Source organism: Sylvia atricapilla, chromosome 6 (assembly GCF_009819655.1).
Source record: "Sylvia atricapilla isolate bSylAtr1 chromosome 6, bSylAtr1.pri, whole genome shotgun sequence".
NCBI lineage: Eukaryota > Metazoa > Chordata > Aves > Passeriformes > Sylviidae > Sylvia > Sylvia atricapilla.
This window is the reverse complement of record NC_089145.1, coordinates 14,945,286-14,958,040: the sequence shown is the minus strand read 5'-3', so window position 1 is coordinate 14,958,040 and position 12,755 is coordinate 14,945,286. Positions and strand designations below refer to the sequence as shown.

The following is a 12,755-nucleotide window of genomic DNA, read 5'->3' as shown; positions in this document are numbered from 1 at the left end:
GCTGGAGCTGGATGATTACTGCGGCTCTGCATTCTGGTCTCTATCTCCCAGGGATGCTTCAAAGTCATGGGTGACTCTTTTCCACACGGGTGATCCCCACCCGTGCTTTGGGAACGGTGCTGACCTCACACGGTGAGGTGGGCCGAACGTTCAGAGTGCTGCTTGTTTGCTGTCCCCAGCCGTAACAGCAGTCAGCTCCCGGGGGGTTCGGTCCCAGAGAATTTATTTGCAGCCTCTTCGGCCTCACTGGGGAAAAAAAAGTGAAACACCTGCTCCCCAGACGGCACAAGATGAAGCTGGGAGCGGAGGGAAAGAGGGATCCGTCCCCTCTTCTCTTTGGCCAGGAGATCCCAAAAGCAGGCAGGCCATCTCTGTGACCGCAGGAGTTTGCAGCCCAAGCAGCTCCCCCGAGTGCAGAGCGGAGCACACGTGGAATGCTGCGCTGCTGCTGCTCCAGATGCCAGCTCCGTGATTTTCCCTCGTGCTGCCCGGCTTTGAAACGCCTGAGCAAGCAGCCCTTGCAAACACTTTATTGCACACACGCACTTGCCTACGTTTGACCTGAACTGTGCTTATTAACCTCTTTTTCTTTCTTTTTTTTTTTTTTTTTTCTGGTGTAATAACAGTCCGCTGTTCTTTGTAGGCAATCTGTCTTCAAAGATCGCCTTTTTGATCTTTTCATAGGCTAAGCAACAATTCAGCCTATATAAATCTCGGATTGAAAGTACATAATTTGTTTTTCCCTGATTTTTTGAAGCGGTAAGAGATGAAACGGCTCAGGGGAATGTCAGCAGCAGTTATATCTTAATTGTTTTTTTCTCTGCATCAAAACGCCTTGAACTATTCACTGGTGTGCAGGAGCTCTGCGTGACCTCTACAGCAAGTGCTGTAACTCCCCCAACAAGTTTTATCCCATCGCCGACTTCAGCAGTTGGCTTTAGTAGGAGCTCCAATACTCATTTTTCACCCAACCTTCATTCTCCCATGCTCTTTCTGTTCAGGCAAATCAAAGAGTTTGGAATGTGCCTTAAGTCAGGAGCATGAAAAGGAAGAAGGAAGACCAGATAATTGAGTTAAACAAAAAAAAATATTAAAAAAATGGAAAAAAAAAATTCCCAACCTCCTCCTAAGTGTGACCTTAATAGATTTGATCAAATAGATATTAATTAATGCTATAAACACCTAAGCAAGTTCTCATTTATCCCTAAAAGTGAACTCTAAAACCAGAGTGAATTTACTTTGTAAAAAACCACAGCTCCCAAGGAATATCTGCACAGTGCAAAAACTTGTATCAATGATAGATCAGACCATCCTGCGCTGTTTGGTTTCTGCCCCAAACTGGGGCAAATTATTATTTTTTTGTTCCACCCTTTGGGTTGTGATGAATGATGAGTAAATTCCTTTCTCGAGTGTTTCTCTTCTCTTCAGCCCTTTTTCTCAAGCTGGAACGGGTCTAGTGTGGGTTCTGTCCACCTTGCAGATGCTGGGTGCAAACAGGGAGGCGGGGGGCAAGCCAGCAAGAGGCCACAGCATCCCTGGTGATGCTTTTTTGCTGGGAGGAATCTTTATTGCAGTGAGGGTCTGTTACCAGGGAGCCTCATAGAAGCCAGGGGACTGTGTGGAGCAGAGCTGGCAACTGCAGCACAGGCTCACTGGGCTGTATTAACCTGCTCTGGCATCCCCACACGGTGTCCAAATTCCCACGGTAAAATCTGGAGGGTAAGGCAGCTTGTGCAAGAGGCTAGCGCTGCTGGGTGGAGCGAGCGTTCTCGCTTGTGTAATGGCGAGGTGAACCAGCAGAGAGGAAAGCCAGTCTGGAAACAAAAGCTGGCACTTGACAAACTGCTCAGTCTTCATTCACATGATGCCTCATTAACAGTGCACAGGCTTGGATTTTTTCAAATTTTTTTCCCTTTTCTTTTTCTTGGATGCTTGTCAAACCAGAGTGACTTAGGGCATCTATTGTTTAGGATTCATGACCCTGGCCTGTGAGAGGCTGGTGGTATTTAGGGCATCAGTATGAGCAAATGGAAAAAAAAATTTCTTCCTGCTATTAGTGTGATGACTATAGACCATTTGGGAAAGGGAGGATGAAGGTTCTTCCATGCCCAGGTCACAGCTATTGTAACAGCTGCTTGCACACTAATTTGTAGGGAAAAATGCAGACAGCAAAAGTAAAAACTGTGAGGACTTCAGCTTCAGGGGAGGAGTCCTGAACAGATATTGACATAAAATCCATTCCCTGTGCATTTTATTTGGGGAATAATACAAGTATTTATCCTTGGATAAAGCAGCATGAATGCAGCACTCTATTTTTTTTAATATGTTGCTATTTGTCATAGACTCAGAATGGTTTGGGTGGGAAGGGCCCTTAAAGGTTAGCTTGTTCCAACCCCCTTGCTATAAGCAGGGACAGCTTTCACTAGACTGGGTTATTCAGAGCTCCATCCAACCTGGTCTTGAACACTGCCAGGAATGGGTCATCCACAATTTCTCTGGGCAACCTGTGCCAGTGCCACACCACCCTCATAATAAAGATTTTCTTCCTAATATCTAATCTAAACCTGCTGTCTTCCAGCTCCCTTTGAAGCCCCCTTGTCCTGTGAGTGTATGTTCTCTAATTAGTCCCTCTGTATATTTCCTGTCAGCTCATCTGGAAAGGATGTTCCCTGAGCTAGAATTGTTTCCAACAGGGCTGGAGCAGAGACGCTTCAGAAGAAGGTGCTCATTTCAAGCACAAGTTCATGAGGATGAGGCTGCCCCAAGGGAAGGGGCATGCAATGCAATGCAGCCTCAATGCAACATCAGGCAGCTGGGCCATGCCTCACATCTTGAACTCCTCTGTGCATCGCTGAGCTCGCAGGGAGCGAGTGGTTTCCCCGTGCTGAACTAGTCTGACCTCTCCTGACGTGTCCCTCTGCAGCGTGGGGCTCCGGACTGTGCTGTGCTGAGCTGGCTCCCCAGCGAGACCTCATTTGCTTGAGGAACTGCCAGCAAGGCAGCATTTAACTGAGCGTGAATCTATTACGAGTCTCCTTTATTTTAAAACAGGAAAAGCTCGTTTAATCAGGAGAGTGGAAACACACAGAGACCATCTTAATTTTTCCAGGTACCACAGATCCTAACCAAATGGCAAACCCCAAATAACTGAACATACTGAAATTGAACCGAAAGCTCTGTTATCCCAAATACCAGATTTCCAGCAAGGTACCCTGATGCTGTGCTGGACTCCTGAGAAACCACAGGCTGTCCCGAGTTTCAGTTGGCAGCAGAGCCATTTGCCATTTGTTCGTGTACCAGATAGGGCAGCAAGGCAGTACCTCCAAGGCTCTCTTCCTAGACAACCCAGGTGCTGAGAGGCTCTTAATCACGCTGTATCCTGAGGAGGCGACATGCCAGATGAATTTTTCTTGGAGTGCTTCCAGCTGCTTCAGCTTTCAGGCCCAGAACTGAAGTTTTTCCTCCATGAGAAGCCACCAGTATGAAGGCTGCATCACCAAAGTGTGTTCCCACAGACTAAACTTCAGGGGTTTTATCAGGTGGCTGAGATAGCAATCATTGATTTGTTTGTCTCAAGGCCCAGTCTTCAAAATACACCAGTATTTTTTTGTTTGTTTTAAATTTCATTCAAACAGTAACATGTGGGTTTTTCCACACTCACAGTCTGTCCAGCCTGGATTTGCCATGCAGCCTGGATTTATCTGGCCATGACATTCTGCCTACCACCACAACAGTTCTTCATACTGTTAAGAGGAATGAGCTGTACAGGTAGCAGTTCATTTCCTGTAGACAAAGTCTGTAAGTGAAAACAGAGAAGTCCAAGAACTTCTTGCTCATCTCTGCCATTATCAGTGAGATCTGCAATGGGAAGAGCACGGCTGGGTTTTGACAAGATGTTTTCTATTAGGCTGTGTCAACCGGCATTAACTCTGCTTGAACGAATCCCAGCTCAGCTTTCCCATCGCTTTCCCTAGGACAAACATCTTGCCAGGCAGCTTCACTACCCACCCATCTCATTTGGCTCCCTCGATGCTGGCACATTTGCTCCACATGTTCTGGAAATTCCCGTTTTCTCGAAATTAAAGTCAGCCTTTCAGGATGCATGCACATAAATTACTTTGGTGTGCTAATTTGCAGATGTTTATCTCCAGGTAGCAGCTCTCCTGTTTAACTGTGTAGTGGAAAGTACTGCTTGAGGATGAGGAACTATTATTCAGTTTCTTCCAATTTAAAGAGAAATAAAGCAGGTCAAATCCCTCTATTTGATGTCCCTGGCACTGTGCTGAGCCAGTCTGTACATGGGCAAGCTCCATTCGTTATTCCTGTCCTTGTCAGAAACGCCTTCACACTGCTTTCCATGCCTGCCAGAGTGCACTGCAGTCGGACTAGGAGGTTACAAAAACTGATTTTTAAAAACAAAACCCAGAACCTATCCCTCTTCCTGCTTTTTTTCCCTCATTCCTGCCTTAACGCTATGGCACCTAAGCATTACTGTTACATTTTCTGACTGCAAGGTCAGACGTAGGAGTACCTTAACATTCATAAACGAGTTTGTCCTCCAGCATTTCATTCAGTCCGTGACCAAAGTGCACAGATCATGTGGAATCTTGTAATGATGCTGCTTCCCTAAAAACCCCAACTCCTACAAAAGATTCCAGACTGTTTGCTTGCAAATTGACTAAGTTTGTTCTGATTTACAGTCAAAGAACTGTACACCGCTATATTTACAAGGGCTCCTGTTTTGGCTTTTGGCAAAGGCAGATGTTGAGTCAGGAGCTGTAAAACCAAACAGCTGGAAGGTGCTGTGTTTAACACTGCACCATTCACAGCAGGATGCTCATTTCTCCTAGGAAGCATTAGGGACCAGACAGGCACCATCAAATCATGTTTCACAACTTTAATAGAATATTCTATCTATTCTGTACAAATTGAAAACACCGTATTAAGTTACAAATGTGTAAGGTAAGGCTGGAGCACTCTACATGCCTGGTCACAGTGTTGATACAGCTGTTATTCAACTGCTGCCAGAGGTTGGTAATGGATGCTGAAACTTGAAACGTGTACCTTAAGTGCCACACAACAACAAAAGGCAGTTTTGAAGACTTCAGAACTTTAAATAAAACAAACTGCGGAATGGAATAATTTCAGTGTTGCCAAGTAAGACACCCAAACTTCAGATTTATTGAACTGATTCATTTTGATAAGTTTTTCCGTGTTCATAGTGAAAGGTCCTTTCATGCTGGACACTAAGCAGTAAGACTACTGGAAATTGTCTGGTTCTTTGGCTGCAACCCACTTCCACCAACAGCAACAGTTTGGCCTTTGCATTTTGATCTTCATCCAGAAGAGTTGTCATTTTGATGCAAGTTTGTTTCTTCTGTCTAGACTACTACATTGAGACCACTTTGAATTACCTGTTTTACAAGTACCCATATTGTATGCAAAAGAGGAAGAAAATTTTTCAAGTATATTAAAAACTATTAAAAAGCACTAATTCTGTCAAAGTACTTACAAACATGAATAAATAAATAGTAAGATGAACAACTAAGTCTCAAATATGACACCCTCTTCAATGAAGTAAAATTACTTCAACTCAACTGGTTGTACTGAGATAATAAATATGACATTTAAAGCTGCTCAAGCACTAGTTCAATTTGTAGGTTGCGAGAAACATTAAAAAAGGGGGGAGGGAACTAGCAAAAAAGTCATATTGCTCTATCATGTTTCAGCTACCATACATGTAATCCATTTACTTTAGCTTCTCAGCACATTGCTATTCCACAATTTTCAATGTTGAGCAAGAAAATGGATAATCCTCACATGGTAGTCTGGACTATTCCCCTATGCATAGGGCAAAAGGCTCTAAAGGCCTACTGACATACTTAGCTACAGTGTACCAACGGCTGTAGAGTGTGCTTTATTTAAACCTCATATTTCCCAAATGCATTGAAGTTGCCACTGTACATGTTAAGCAATAAAGTTAGTGAAAATCATGCATTTTAAAACAAATTATTTTTAAGCATTGTTAATAAGATTGTGCTGCAGCGATAGAATATCCTGAACTGCAGGCCAGGTATCCAACTATTTGTTACAAGTTGTTCAAATATCACTTCCAAGTGGTATTTCCTTATTACTGTTGTTTGCATTCAGCAGGTTGGCTGGACTCTTTCTGCATAAAGGGAAAAAGAGAAAATAACCAGTTAAAAACTGAATTGGTGTAAAAGAAAACACTTCAACAAACACAGAGAAACTGGCTATGCATTTCTGAATTAACTAGGTATCACTAGCATGTACAAAAATGCTACATGAAAACTCAAGCTACATCATAAAGGTCCAATAGTTACCACATTTATTTGGTTTCCCCTTGTCCCCAGCTGTTTGGTACCCCATAATTTTAAATCTATTTTTGTGCTCTTAACACTGCATCCTGTAGGCCAAGGTTCACACAAACAGGAAAGCAAACCACCACCTACTCCCCTAACCAGAGGCTCTATTTGACTTCCAGCCCTACTAAACCACTTCAACAATGAACTGCCACCTCCTGCAGCTCTGAGGAGGGAGGAAGGCAGGCTGCTTATTCTGCAGCACGTCGGAGTTTTTCCTTAGGAGCCTTGCCCTTTCTGCTAAGGTGATAAAAATGTAATTAATGTGTTGATTTCTTCTAGGTTCTGCATCACCAACAGGTAACTATTCAACAATTTAACACTGGGCAAGAAGTCCATATGTTAATCTGAATATGTAAAAGTAGAAACACCTTCATTAGGTAGTTAAACAACTTCCCCTTTGGCAAAAGGAAGTGTATTTGGAAATGAGAACAAGTACTCAAACAGCTAAGAACTTCAGGTTTACACTGCACTTCTTGCTTTTTATCCATTGTAAAACAGCATTCTTAGAAAGCAGAATTTATTCAGTGAATTTCCACTTTGCTTCTCCCCTTACCATTAATATAGTTTATTATACACAAGCAGCAGTCAAAGAAACCTGCTGCAGTCTAGTAAAGGAAAATACAGGTATAAACCACAACACCCTGAACGTCACTGATGTAAAATGTTTCTTAGTTACTATCCTAAAGAAGAGGTTTATGTGTTATAAAAGATGTACCCATGCCAAATTCAGTATATATCAAGTAACCAAGAGCTAAGACAACTGAAGCATTTTGCCTATGGTGAGGATGAATAAGTGCAACTAATTTATACTTCCTCATCATGAAGTTTTAACCTTGATAATCTGCACTACATCCAGACTGTTTTTTCTGTTCCCCACCAAAACTGCTTTATGGTCAGAGTGGTCATTATCATTCCCACTGCAGTTTAGGATTAGAGCCAAATACACAGAGGTGTCAGAGACCTTTCAGAATTTTTCCTTGTGGTATTCCTTACCCATCACGTCTGGCTAACTTTAACTTTGTTCTCTCTCATCTGCCTGAAATTCCAAGTAACACTGATGTGAATCAAATTGCACTGATCGGGGACTAAATACAGAAAAAGAAGTATGTTTACACAGAACATAAAATTAGCATTCTTGCTCTTAAATTAAAATTTAACTGCCTCTGGTAGTACATTGCACGCTATTCCTTTTTATTGAGGGCAGGTAAAAACCAGCAGTGTTTTTATCTAAAGTTTTCTAAAGGTTTATATTCATCTTTAAACTGCTTAGTATTTGAACATGGCCAGACTAGTGTCCAGGCAGCCATCACTTCCTCTCCTCTTTGCAATCTGGACAAGAGCCACAATAAAATAACAAACCTGCCATTTAAAATGTACTTTAAAAATCTTTCCATCTCCCTCCTTCCTTCCTTCCTAGTCACCTCTTATGTTTAGATCAAGACACACTTAGGTTGACCACTGCAACCATTTCTGCCAAATTTTCATGATCAATCACAACACTCGTAATATTTTCTATTAAACTTTGTTATCTTTTCCTCATTTCTGTAAACACTTGAATCATATTTACTGCATATAACTATTTATCCTGTAAAAACTGAGTCACAGAGATCACAAAGTTCTTTTCTAAGGATCTTTCAGTGTTGATTACTGCTCTCAGGCAAAAAGCAATACAGTTTGAGTGGTTCCCGGATCTGAGTCAGCTGTTGGAGGATTTTGAAACAAATACTGCTATTTTTATGCTGTTTTTAGGTTACACTTGAGGGTGTATCTATGTTGGCCATATATAAGAAATACCTAAGCAGGCCCTAAGTATCAAGGCAGTATTTCAGATCCAGACTCCAACATAATCCATGTTCTCCCACCACTCTTACAACAGCCCTGCCTTTGCTGAGAAAGCCAGCATGTGAGTTCCACGCTGCCTTCAGCTACCCTCAGCCTCAGGCAAAGCATCTCACAGGCTAATCCCAGACGACACCAGCACAGAGAGACCACAATCCCCTTCCAGTTACAGCTGCTCCTGCAGGCACATGCACATTGAATCTCATCTCTGGCCTTTGCTGGCTCCTGTAAGATCAGGGTCCAGCCCCAGGCTGTGAGTGTGATGAAGACCTGACATCCACACTCCTTCAGGCTGGGCTTTAAAGCCTCGGACTGCTCCTCCCACAGAGCCCGGACTTGACACTGGATCAGCCAACCACTACCACTGATCTGCCTTAGCCCTGTGCCATTTATCACCCCATCCCAGCCAGGTTTCCATTCATGCTCTATTTCCCTAAATTAACCTCCCATGATATCTTAGAGAGTGAAGTGCATTGCATCTTATTTAAAAATAAATATAGCAGTAAACACATGTACTCAAGATCACTATGAGGGCTACAGAGACAAGAATTCTTCTGGTTATAAATAGATATTTTACAGTAACCATAAGGCCAGAAGTTCATCTGAAAATTGGAAGGATTAATTTTTTTATATCTTTGAAGTATTTCATATTCACTTAATCTATGCAAGGAGTTTGAACTACTCTGGGCCTTTAATTTCAGTCTGAGATACCGTTCCAATGGATATGAACAAGTTGAGTGAGACTCCCACCTATGTTTTCTCTTTTGCTAACAAGGATCAATATATAGCTTTTTGTTACTGCCACTCCCTTATTGCATCACTTTCTCAGAATTAAAAACTGCACCTAAAATTTGCAAGAACATAGAGCTAAAACAGAGAAGAAAGTAGGTCTGAGTTAATACTGCTTTTATGACTTTCCTACACAAACCCCACCATGTCTGCCCATCCAGTTAAATTGGTGTCCTAGAGGATGGGGACATAAGCCCAAAATTTCCATGCCATTTATTTTAGCAATTTCGGTTTTTTCCAAACAGATCCTGAAGGAATCATTGAATTTTTCTTAAGACTTCTGTGTTTAAACACACTAGGCAAGATACATTCCTAGGTGATTCAAAGAGCAATCAAGTCTTTTATCTCCTTACTTTTCCACTCCACTTTATGGGAAGCTTCCCATTTGCTAAGGTAGGCACATAGGAACAGGAGGATCATCAAGATCTCATCTGACACCCCAAGAACTCTACTGCCAGCAGTGGTATCAAGGCAGGCAGCAGGCACTAAATCTGATCTTTTCCCATGGAGAAGGTAGAAAGCCTTTCTGAAACACCTTCAATGGAATAGTCCAATTGTGGGACCTGAAGCTGAATCTTAGCCTTATTTCCTATTCTGTGTTACTGAATGAGAAAAAGCAAGGATATCAGGATGTAAACCCAGAGTTAAATAAGCAACCGTAACACTAACCCAAACTCCACAACTGGGTCTGGAAATGATTTTGCTGCTGACAGGTCCTGCCACTGTAACTCAGAAGACAAAGGATCTTGAAGCCCATGCAGTCTCACACACAGAGCAGCTCTTTTGCTCATGATTCAAACCAGCACTCTGCATTACCCTGTCAGCTACTTCTCAATTCAAGCACAGCCTCAGCCTCAGCAAGGTAAAATAAAGGCAGCTTAAGGAATGGGACATGCAAGTGCATAGAAAAATACACTAGATAAAACTGGCTACATTATCTAGTTTTGTAGCTACTTTCAATCATCTGACTGCTCAGTGTTCCAAAGCCACAACTTATGTATGGTAGAAGTGCTCTGTGTAAGAAACGATAATGATCTGGTTGTATCTGAACAACTGAAATGCACATAAAACTCACAGGAAGGAAGAAGGAAATATTTACAAAGCAGAAAGTGTTGACATGCAGCAAATGTACTACAACAATAAAGGAGGAGGTAATATGGAAATAACTGAAAAGGAGAAACTGGACTTGAAAGGAAAACAGACCAATTATTTTTGTGTACATAAAAAAGAAAACTATTCTAGATAAGAAAAGCAGGGGGTGGGGATCTGGAAGGCAAAGAAAATCAAGGAACAGGGAAAAAGGACGAAAAAATGGTACGAGCAGGAGAAAGAATGGAAAACAGGACAGGACAAGGGTATGAGTGTCAAAAAACAAAACAGAAGAATTCCAGGTTGACTTGAAAAACTGGAGGCAGTGGCTGACAATTTCTAACTGTAGGGAGGCAACAGAGCTGTGTAACAGACTGCAGCAGGACAACAGACAAGCCACCAGGACAAACAGATGTTCTACTACTGCAGGTGAACCACCAGTGCACATGTGCTGAGGCACCAAAAATCAACACAGAAGCACAGCTCCACTCTGAGTTTCACAAAAGCAAGGAAGGACATTATCCATGCAGAGGGAATGAGCTGGAAGGATCACAGCTTCTTCTAAACAACTGAAATAAAAAGGCACAAGCCTAAAATACAGGGGGAGAGAAAGTATGGAGGCTGTTGCAGGCATTGTTCTCTGTGAGGAATGGGATGAAAGGTGAAAGATGACAGTATACAACAGAAGAACTTTTTCTTTCTTCTTTTAAATAAAGAGACAGATGAGCAGAAGAACAATACCTGTGCAGAATCATGAGAGATCAAGAAAAGGCTTCTAAGAGTGACTGCCTGCCTTTGTCAGGCAGCATAAATAAGATGCTGGAAAAGGCATACTAAGTAAGCAGATGACTTAGAAGAGTTTAGGAAGAGCAGAGAAGGTATTTAAGAAATAATTTGCAAGTGCATTAGGAACAGTAAAGAGATGCAATATCAAACCAGAAACAAGGAAAAATAGTCTGACAAGTCTCAGTATCTTTTATCATGTGTATATGAAATACAGTTTGATTGCTACAAAGGCAAAGTAAAAAATGTGCCAGGAAGGCAGGGTCATTCTGAAAAATCTATTTTAATTATGTGATTTAAAGACACTCATCTCTACACCCATTTCTTTCTATTTTTTACCAATAAAACCTAAACTCTAAGTCACCCTTCCCCCATTTCTTTTCCCCACATAAAGGAAAAAAAAAAAAAAAAAAGGCAAAACAAAACAGAAGATCCTAGAAAACAAACCACATTGCATGACTACAAATGGGACTCTTGGAAGTTAGGTATGAATGGAATTCCACCTTACCTAGAAATGTATGAATGAATAACAGACTTATATTACACCTAAATGGGAAAAAATTGAAAGGAACTGTCAGCATGGATGAAAAGTGAAATGTACAAAATAATACAGGAGGCAACAACCATAACCTTCCAAGGTAACTTCAGTGTTTTTTCCCCTACAGAATACCAAATCCTCTAGCAGGATACTTCACACAAACATATGTTGATGTAGAACTAACATTGTTTCTCAGCTGTCCCAACTTTTTCCTTTTACAGGTACACCACTGCATCTGAATCCTACAGAGCAGAGTCAAAACACTGATTTTTGCCAATCTAACCCTGTTGGTTGATCTTTGTACAAGACAGACTTTCTTTAGTATACAGAATTTCTCATTAAAGAAAAACAAACTTGACTCTTGATAGTAACAAAACCCATTTACTAATGATATGATGATGTATAAAACTGTACCAGAAGAGTGACATGTCAAGCTGCTGTTAAGACTTTTATCCAAAGATCAAGCAGTTTTGCATGCCTTTCACTTTTTCATCTGTCTTTATAAAAAAATTGAAAGCTGATGTTTTAAGAACTACATGATCACAAGTCTGTCATCACTGTCCCAGCTTCACTAAACGTAAGCATTTACCATGACTGAAGAACTGAAAAATACCTATCAGAAGGAACACTAACCCTCAAGGCTGAATTTTAAGCCAGGTATCAAAGTTTAAAATTCAAAGTTGAGTACTGACTTTTTTTTGATTTCTAACCAAGTACAGACAAGTAGAGTCTAACCGGCAGCCATCAGGACAACGATAAAGAAAAATTCTAAGGAAAAGAAAATAAACAAACAAGCTACTTGAGATCTGTCAGTCTGATCCTAGCTTGAAGTCCAGCCAAAGAACTTCTGAATATGACCTTTCTAAAGGAAAACTATCAGCATTACAGAGATGCCACTAAGAAGGTAAGGCACACAGATTGGAAATTATCTTAGTGCATGCTGGAAGTCAAAACCTGCATTTTCTCAACTGATGGAAACATGTAACTTCTCTTTTAAGAGCAGTTTGAGTGCTCAAGATAGTAAAAAAAAATTGCAGTCAGAAGCTAGGGTGTGGTTTTGATTTATCTTTTCACAAATTATCATAACCTTAGCTACACTGCTCATGATTATTGCCTGTGTCATGACTAAGAGCACCAAAGTCTGACTAAGATCACCCAAGTTCTTACCTTAGGATCACTCTCTGCATCCTCCTCCTCTTCTCCCTCCTCTTCCCCCTCCAACTCCTATGACAAAATAGAGATAAACTAACAGAAATTAAAACAGGTTAAAAGAGCAACTTTTTGTAACGGACAAAAAGCAAAGTAGCAAATTAAATTTTCACTGTACTCCA

At 41.3% G+C, this 12,755-nt stretch overlaps 1 protein-coding gene across 3 annotated transcripts in view; it reads right to left on the bottom strand.

Annotated features, from left to right (window-relative positions):
- Nucleotides 1–4,882: 4,882 nt before the first annotated feature.
- Nucleotides 4,883–12,755, bottom strand: part of NAP1L4 (nucleosome assembly protein 1 like 4) — a 28,525-nt gene continuing 20,652 nt past the window's right edge. The window contains exons 14-16 of one of the 3 annotated variants that reach the window (XM_066320898.1): nt 12,592–12,648; nt 11,395–11,432; nt 4,883–6,169 (exon numbers count right to left, since the gene is read on the bottom strand). In XM_066320898.1, coding sequence (XP_066176995.1) covers nt 11,427–11,432; nt 12,592–12,648 — 63 coding nt within the window. In that variant the 3' untranslated portion in view covers nt 4,883–6,169; nt 11,395–11,426. Of the gene's footprint in view, nt 6,170–11,394; nt 11,433–12,591; nt 12,670–12,755 lie in introns of all 3 variants that reach the window. The other 2 variants (XR_010743797.1, XM_066320899.1) reach the window with 2 other exon arrangements.